We start from the raw sequence: 8,646 nt of genomic DNA, 5'->3' as shown, positions 1-8,646 counted from the left end.
CACAACACTGAATAATACGAAATCTTCCGTCCACATGTTCGAGATGTTGTACAGCTATTCTCTGACCGTCGAAGAAATTTGTGAGCTTTATTTCACGGTAGAAACCTCCTCGAGTAGTCATAAGACTGAGGTTCCATCCGTCAATTCCGTTCTTGCAAGCTACCAGTAATTTGTCATCTACAAGTTGCACACACTTTGGATGGAATTTCGTCTTTATAAACTTGTCGTCCTTAAACTTATCTTGTTGTATATTGATCAATAGGATTTGGTTGGTTTTCATAAGACAAACTGAAACACAAACTTCACTAAGAAGACTTATCTGCCCTGGCTCATAACCAAGAATTTTTGTAGACACTATCTCATACTTTTTATTTAAAAGAAAAAGTCTTGAATGTTTGAAGTCAGATAAAACAAGGTTTTCGTTTGGAAGACAAACTATGCCGCCAAACCACGATTCTTTTTCGTCAGACGACGAAATGGGAAAGAACTCTTGTGTTCCAATGAAATGTCGTATTCTGTCAGTTCTACATATTCTTTATCTTTTTTCACAGTTGCTGTATTTTCATGTTCTTCATGAATGGGTTTGTCAATCTCCATTGCATCGCTTGAATTGCTGATTTTCTCTAATTGTGTTTGAGCTGTTTCAATTGTATGGCTGTTTGCCATTTCATTAACATCTTCTTGTTCCACATTATCTTTTTGTAATGCATCACGTTTGTCTTCTATTGAACAAAGAGAGATTAACTGGTTTTTCATAACTTCATAGGGCTGCTCTTTGTGATCAATTAAGGATCGTTTGATTTTCGTTTCTTTAACTTGAAACTGAACTAATGGTTTGTCAAATTTCTCTAACATTTCAAACAGATCGGATTTCAAAATGTCGAATTCTTGTTTAATGTATTCCTCCTCTATTTCCTTTTCAGTTTCAAGCTTGAACTCTCCAATAAGTTCAAGCATTCTTACTGAACATCTAAAAACATCATCTGGTGTACCAGATTCGAGAACTGATTCCAGTAATGACTTATTTGTTTCTGCTGTCTTTATAATATTTTCGAGCTTTTCAGTGGATTTTGAATATTTTTCATTAATGCCAGTGTTGATTTTATCAGCCTTTTTTATTATTCCTTTGGTCTTTTCGTCAAACGTCTTAATGATTTTAGCACGGAGTTGTTTAATGTCTGCTTTGAGACCCTCTGTTTTCATTGTTGACTCATTTTCTATTTCCTTCATTTCCTGAACAGTATCTCTAGCACGAGATATTGACTTTTGAAATTCAAATTTAGCCATCTCAGGTAGGTGACAACTTGTCAAAGATTTCCCTACACTATCAATATCAACTATTGTTTTGTTACATTTTATGTGTTGTTCTGCTTTTATGATACACAAACTACACAAAAGTTGTTCGTGTACCCAACAGTAGAACTCGAGCGGTTTATTTGGATGTAGTTGACACATACGAAGGTTTTCTATCCCACTACACAAAAGAAGAGTATGTTTGTCTCCGATGTCTGCTAATAAATGCCCTCTTGTCAGTTTGAACGATTTATGAAGGTCGATACAATCTTTACACAAATGTTCCTGACACGATCTGCAGAATTTAACTGCCAAGGAGGCAATACCCCGATATTCACAAGAGTCACATGCCACTTTGTCGTCTTCAGACATCCTAAAAAGTGAAAAAGGCTTATGCAGTCAAGTATTGCACTAATTGTATATAAATGTTATAAAGTTGTACGTTACATGACTGAAAATTGCGATTACTGTTTTGAGATATAGCTTTATCTACAAAGAAACCATCGTGACGTTTCACGGGTTTAATACGATACTCCCGGGAAAATATCATGAACAATTGATAAATTGTAAACTCTGCAGTGCCGTAATGTGAACATTGCTTAACAAAATTTGTTTTTTAAATTTTAGTATTTTAAAACATACCTTTGTGTTGTTTATCCGCTGTTGTTAAACTATTTTCATTCAAATGTATTGTACTTGGAGATACACTTTACAACCTCGTTATCTGATAGAGACCTTCTTACAAATCACGCATTTATAATCAACGAAGCGTCATCTGTGTTACAAGCATTCAAAAATACTCTTCGGTTTTAATGTAGGTTATTGATTTGGCTGGTCTGATAGCATTGTGGTTTATGTTTACAAAACGTTTTGTTAAACATTAGTTTTAATAATACTTGCCCCACATTGATAGATAAAGTTGCGCGCGTGATTAATGTGTCCTTGAAAAGCAAAACACAAATGAAATAACTTGTATTTCAAAATCAATAAAATCCATTTAATAAATCGTGACCCCCATTGACTTATTCTAAATTCCACGATTAATAGCTTTAATGCTGTGTTATCACCGCCGATCAGATCAACTCGATCAAGCACGATCAAGCGATCGGGTACCGGTCTAGCTCGGTCTGCGTGCGTGATAGGGTTGTCGGAGCGGTCTACCTTGGTCGGCATGGCTCGGGTTTCCTACCCGAATTTTTTTTACATGTCAAAAAAATTTGAGTAGCGATCGAGTAAATAAGTAGTCGAGAAGCGATCGTATAGTGATCGAGTAGAAGATCTAGTTGATCAAGAATAAATCGTGTAACGATCTAGTTTGGTCGGGTATACATCTCTTACCCGATCTGTACACGATCATCTCGACTTCGATACACGACTATTCACGACTCGATTTCGATCATTACGATCTGGTCGGGTGTAAATCTGGCAACGATCGAGCAGAGGTCCAGTTAGTCTAGTTGAGATCGTGTATGACTCGCGTGTAGGTCTGGGTGATCGAGAAGAAGTCGGGATGTTGGTCGGGTTGTCGTCGAGAAGAAGTCGTAAAACATCGTGTAGGGTCGATTTAAGGTCGTGTAGGAGTCGTGAATGTGCATTTAATCCAGCTTGGTCGGGCTTCATCGGGGAATTAATGTGATCGGGACGATCGAGTTGATCTGATCGGCGGTGAGAACATATAGCATTACAGCGCTATGTCTCATTAAACATATTCTATATGGTAGAGGTTGTTTCGATTTCTAAAAAGAGAAAAGAGATTCTTGTAGCCGTTAAATGTTGAAAGATTTAATGAAATTGATTACAACTAAATTATCATACCACTATTTTCAAAAGTTGCAAGTTTTTCTCGAATAGCCGGTATAATACACATTCTTCCGTTGAATGATGCACACAAGAACACTTTTTTGGTTGGGAACAAATGTAAATGTGTACCAGGAATTTCTTTGAACTTTATCCCGCCCGAATTCACTGTCTGTTTATCTAAATGGACATAATTGGCAGACCTGTTTTGCACATAAAATTGAAATTGGGCTGTTGTATCCTGTCATTGAACACAAACCGGCATCTACAGATTGTACTATAATCAACTTCATTTTTTTACTTTGGTTGATTTTCCTTGTTCTGAAAGACATCCATCTATGTAGCCTAATGTGACATCACATGGTGTTATTTTGATATGAATATCACTTGCAATAATTCCTAGGGTAGAGTAATCTATATAGACTTTAGAAAAGGTAATGTTTTAGTTCTCTATCCTGGATCCAACCGATATGATAAATGGCTTTCGGAGAAATAAAAAAAAATTAAAAAAACAAAACACGTGGAAACATGATTAAGTACGAGATTATTATGAATAACGGTCGAGGTGTTCCGATTCCATAATCTGGGAAGAGGCATACCGTGAGATATCGGACTAATACACGGCATCAACATTTTTTTTAGCAGAAACGTCCCTCGATGTCCTAGCCAGTGTTATATCCTCGTAACTAACTCATTTCATAAACTATAAATAATATGAATAAGGCGAAGCCTCGAAGCGAGCTCTTTGAGATAAATTATAGTTCATATACATTTCACCATGCTCATTGCTCACTTTTTACCACACATTTTATTATAATAACAATATACTTTGAACTGTTTACTATACTAATCTAGGTTCGAAATTCGGCCATTTCATGTTTTATGTAACATCTAAATAGTGAGAACATAAATTCAATCAATATCCAATTTCGGTATTTATAATTACATTTCGGGAAGAGGAATTCGCCAAACGGGGACCTACGCGGAAGTCGATTTTTACTCGGCTTCTACTTCTATTTTGTCTTTATTTTATGGATTAAATGATTATAAAGTTAATTATTTTGACTGTAATTTATGAAAAAATAATGTACTACGTATATACTTGAGTCAGTGAAATTGTACGGACATGTACTTTTTGATTAATTCATCTAACGATCGTGGACGCAGTAGTCCCGTTTCGGAAGATCGCGAAACTTTGCATCTGGATTAACGGTAATTGGTAACGGGGCCCGAATGTCAATTTGAATTGGAACCAAAATGAGAAATGAAACCAGAAAAATGATTCCCGGCGTGCTTCGAGAAATAATAGTGCAGGTAACCTGCTGGTACTGATTCCTGGCGTGCCCCAAATATATTAGGACATGTGACCAAAATCGCCTACGATGAAGAGCAGGAATGATTTTGCTGTACTTCCGGCAAAAGTTTTCAATTCATCACTTTAGCAGGTTCTTGCGTTACCGTAATGCTCGCTTTGCGAGCAGGCCTTTCGGCTAGCTCTTCAAGCTCGCTATTACATATCAATTTCATAGTCTTTTGAAAAACAGATAATAACTAGGTTGTTAAAATGGTTAAATACGTATATCTGATGATTAAGCAATATTGATGTCATATGAAGCTCATGCAACGTCAAACGCAAATACTAATGATTATTTTACAATAGTTAACCATATATCATTTGTTTATTCATATATTTATTGTTTACCTGAACTTTTATACTATCCCAATACAAGAATAGGACAAGTGAACTGAAAAATGATAATAGCTCTGTTACAGATGACAGACTGTCAATAAACATAAACCATATATCGTTTGATGACAAGCCGATTCCTTTTGAAATATTTGTTTCTGTACTTGACAACCGATTGTATTTATTGTTTTGAAGGTTCAACAGGTATGTATATTTAACTGTGAAAAAAAAAATAATTTCTACCTGAAATCTTAAAAAAGTATTTTATTATTGTTTTGAACATTCTATCTAGAAAGGTTTGATGGTTGTATTTAGCTGCATTCGTATGCCTTAAATACTGCACATAGGGTCGTCTTAGGTCGAATTGTAATGATAGCATATCCTGTCAACGGCCATAGCATATGGAATGCATGAACGGTGTCTGTAGATTCCATATTTATGTCTCAAACTTAACTTGGAACAATATAAAGGGCATTATGCCGGATGCCATGTAATCGATGTCAGGGGCGAGTTCTTAACACGATTACGTCCAGTTAAAAAACGTGTTTATGTGAGAATGCTAAATCAATTGAAAATTTGAGTTCTTTTCCAAGCAGGTGCATGTCACGTGATTTTAAAAGTCTTCTTTAATTATTAATTTATTTAGTTCTTTAATTATTAATTGAATTAATTATTTACCTTATTACAATTATTTTCCATAGAAATTAGTGTCATTTCGTCCGTAACTATTATTTTACAATAGCGTATGAAATTACAATTTTATTCAAAAATATACGCTTAAGTGACGCAGTTGTATAGCACGCACGCTCCCTTCCCCATGACAAATAAAATTAGGGTAGAACTAACGGAAACACCGGGCAGTCTGCAAGAATAAAAATATAATACTAAGCTTCATCTACAATAAAGTACCTTTTAAGTGTCATGCTCATCTCGAACAGATAAAAATTGAATTTATCTGTATTCATATATTAGTAATGTTTGTTTATAGGCCGCCGGATAGAAGTCGATTATGGATTGACACATTTGAGCAGTTAAGAGATAAACTTGATCGTTTTTAAAACATTGAAACTCATATTCTTGGCGATTTAAACTTTAACTACATACCCGGAAAGAAATCAAACCAATTTACAAACGAAAGATGGCATGATGCTATCTTAAACACAAATGACCCAATTAGCCAAACACATTCAACACGTTTCGACTATCATTGATCATATATATATACAATCAGATGCGATCTAGTTAGCGAAGTTTCATTCTCGTATATAGCGTTTGTGATCACTTCCCAGTATGTTTTACAAGATCACTTAAACATTCAATAAGTAAAAATCAAAATGAAACATAAAACGTTAGAGATCGTTCAAAACATTTGATTAAATTACTTTAGAAAATGAACTATCTATTGCTCCTTTTTACACTATTGAATCAATAACTTATCCAAATGTGTCTATAAAGTTTTCTATAATATTATTAATGACGTACATGTACTTTCAAAACACCCACCTATAAAAATAAAACGAGTTAAACGTGATATTTAACCTTATTGGTTTAATGAAGAAATAAAACATGTAATTTTTGAAATAGACTTCTTACAGAAGACTAAACAGTTTGAAAAGTTTAAAATAATGCGAAATAAGGTTTCGTCTATGATTAAGAGAAGCAAAAAAAATACAACAAGGCTATATAGAAACGTTTTATTTTGAAAAAAAAAAATATAAAAAAATTCTCCAAGACGACAGCATACTTTTACCAGCTAACTTGCTAAACAATAACAATGAAGAGATCGAAGGAGAAACAAATAAATTAAATATGCTTAATGAACGTGTCACCAATATATTCAATATAATCAATAAAACATTATCAGTTGAATCAAATTTCAGACATCACAAAGAATTTATTGTCGCATGGTTTTGGAACTTTTTCTTTGTTCTTACTTAACCCATTAAGTGTTACTTACTAAGTGCACTTTCAATGAACATTTCAAAACTGTATTGATACATAAAAGTGTTGCAGTTTTTTCATTGATGCATATAGGAAAAAAACAACATCAAATATATGACAGTTGAGTGTTTTTCGCATCATACATATATCAGTATAGTTTTTTACAGAGGTTCCAATGGGGGTAGGGGTAAAACAATAATGTAAACAAGTATAATTAATGAAATGAGGTTTATTCTCATAAAATCAAAACTTTAAGGTACCATCGCTGAATGAATTATTTCCACTGAAAAAGCTCTTTTTATTTTGAATCAACATTATTTTCTCCACATTTTGGATGTCATTACGCTTTCCAGGGTGATATATATTGTTTTTCAATTTGATTAAAATCAGCTCTAAATAACGCTCAGCTTTTAGTTTTGCCCGTGACCCAATACGAAAGCATTTCTGGTGACATTTCAAACAGCCAATAATTGGCGAGCTTTTATAACTTTGAAAGCGACGTGGTTTCCAATTTTCACCCTGGGAAAACTAATACTGAGTACGTAATTTTCACGATTTCGGGACAAACATGGCGCTGTCCATATATCCGGCAAGTTAACTGGCAAAACAATCTTGCCCAATAAAAATTTGATTCTATTATTTCAAGTTTATTTATTAAAATATACACCTAACATTATTTTTCTTACAAAAACCAACAATTTGTTTAGCTTCCACGGATTTTGATTGCATGGCTAGTAGGCTTGTAACATCTGGAGTCCCTCAGGGATATATCCTGCGCCCCCTTTTATTTTTATCATACATTAATGATATTGCTTTAGCTACTACACATTTTAATGGTAATATAGAATTTTATGCTGACGATTCTACCATATATGTATCTGATCATGATTTGAATGCAGAATAAAATAAACGAAATTTGGATGCCATAGATCGATGATGCAATTTAAACAATATGTTAATCCATCCAAATAAAACAAAATGCATGATATTATGTAGAAACAAAACAGTAATTATTGTATGAACTTACTTTATGTATTGCAAAACAAAAAATAGAAAATGTAAACATACAAAAATTGTGAGGTGTTAAAATTGATAATGACTTGTCGTAGAATTACCAAATTGAAGCACTTTGTTCAAAACGTAACTCAAAAATAGTATTATTGAGGCGCATATCTTATTGTATGACAGATGAAATGAAACAGTTATTAATTAATGCATATTTAATGTCTAATTTTGATTAGTGCTGTACTGTTTGGAGCAAAGGAAATTTATGGTCTTTAAATGAAAAAGGTAAAAAACAAATAAGAGCTAAACGGATTATTTTAAACAAAACATCACGAATTATGGAAGGGTTCCCGAGGTACGGATATTCCGATCCGAATCGCAAACGTAAGTCAGATATTTTGTCTTGGATATTAATTCTACCATATTTCATAATATCTTAAATTCTTTACCTTAATAAAACTATTTTTTCATAAAAATTCGTGTCATTTCTCACGTAACTATTTTCTTACAACAGCGAATGAAATTACAGCTTAATTCTTTTTTTTTTATTCACAAATATTATACATAATTATACATAATTATACATATATACAATGACATAATTTAACAAATTCAATTTGAGATATTCATATGTATTAGAGTTACAACGTACATAAACACACAAAGTGAAAAAAGCTTGAAACTATCTAGAGGTTAGTATATATCTTTTAAAATTTGTAGTATTTTGTCGAAAAAATTAACTTTTGTCTTCTTGTATTTAAAGTATTGATAAATTATTTCAATATTCTGTTTTAAACAGTTTTAAAATGTTAAATTCATTTGACCAATTATTACTACAAAAGTAAGCTTTATAAATACTAAAACCTACAATGGTGAGTATAACATTTATGTAAAAGTATTCTTCTTGAGATATTTTATAACCG

The 8,646-nt window shown here is 33.0% G+C and overlaps 1 protein-coding gene across 1 annotated transcript; it reads right to left on the bottom strand.

Moving 5' to 3' along the window:
• Window positions 1-434: 434 nt before the first annotated feature.
• Window positions 435-2,124, bottom strand: LOC132726395 (E3 ubiquitin-protein ligase TRIM45-like). The gene is made up of 2 exons (XM_060711711.1): window positions 1,936-2,124; window positions 435-1,666 (listed from the first exon to the last, which is right to left on the bottom strand). The coding sequence occupies exon 2, from the start codon at window positions 1,663-1,665 to the stop codon at window positions 436-438; it is 1,230 nt and encodes a 409-aa protein (XP_060567694.1). The 5' UTR covers window position 1,666; window positions 1,936-2,124; the 3' UTR covers window position 435.
• Window positions 2,125-8,646: the final 6,522 nt, after the last annotated feature.

This window comes from Ruditapes philippinarum, unplaced genomic scaffold (genome assembly GCF_026571515.1).
Source record: "Ruditapes philippinarum isolate M1 unplaced genomic scaffold, ASM2657151v2 ctg11123_1_1_1_1, whole genome shotgun sequence".
NCBI lineage: Eukaryota > Metazoa > Mollusca > Bivalvia > Venerida > Veneridae > Ruditapes > Ruditapes philippinarum.
The sequence above is the reverse complement of the archived record's forward strand: the minus strand, read 5'-3'. Positions and strand labels throughout refer to the sequence as shown.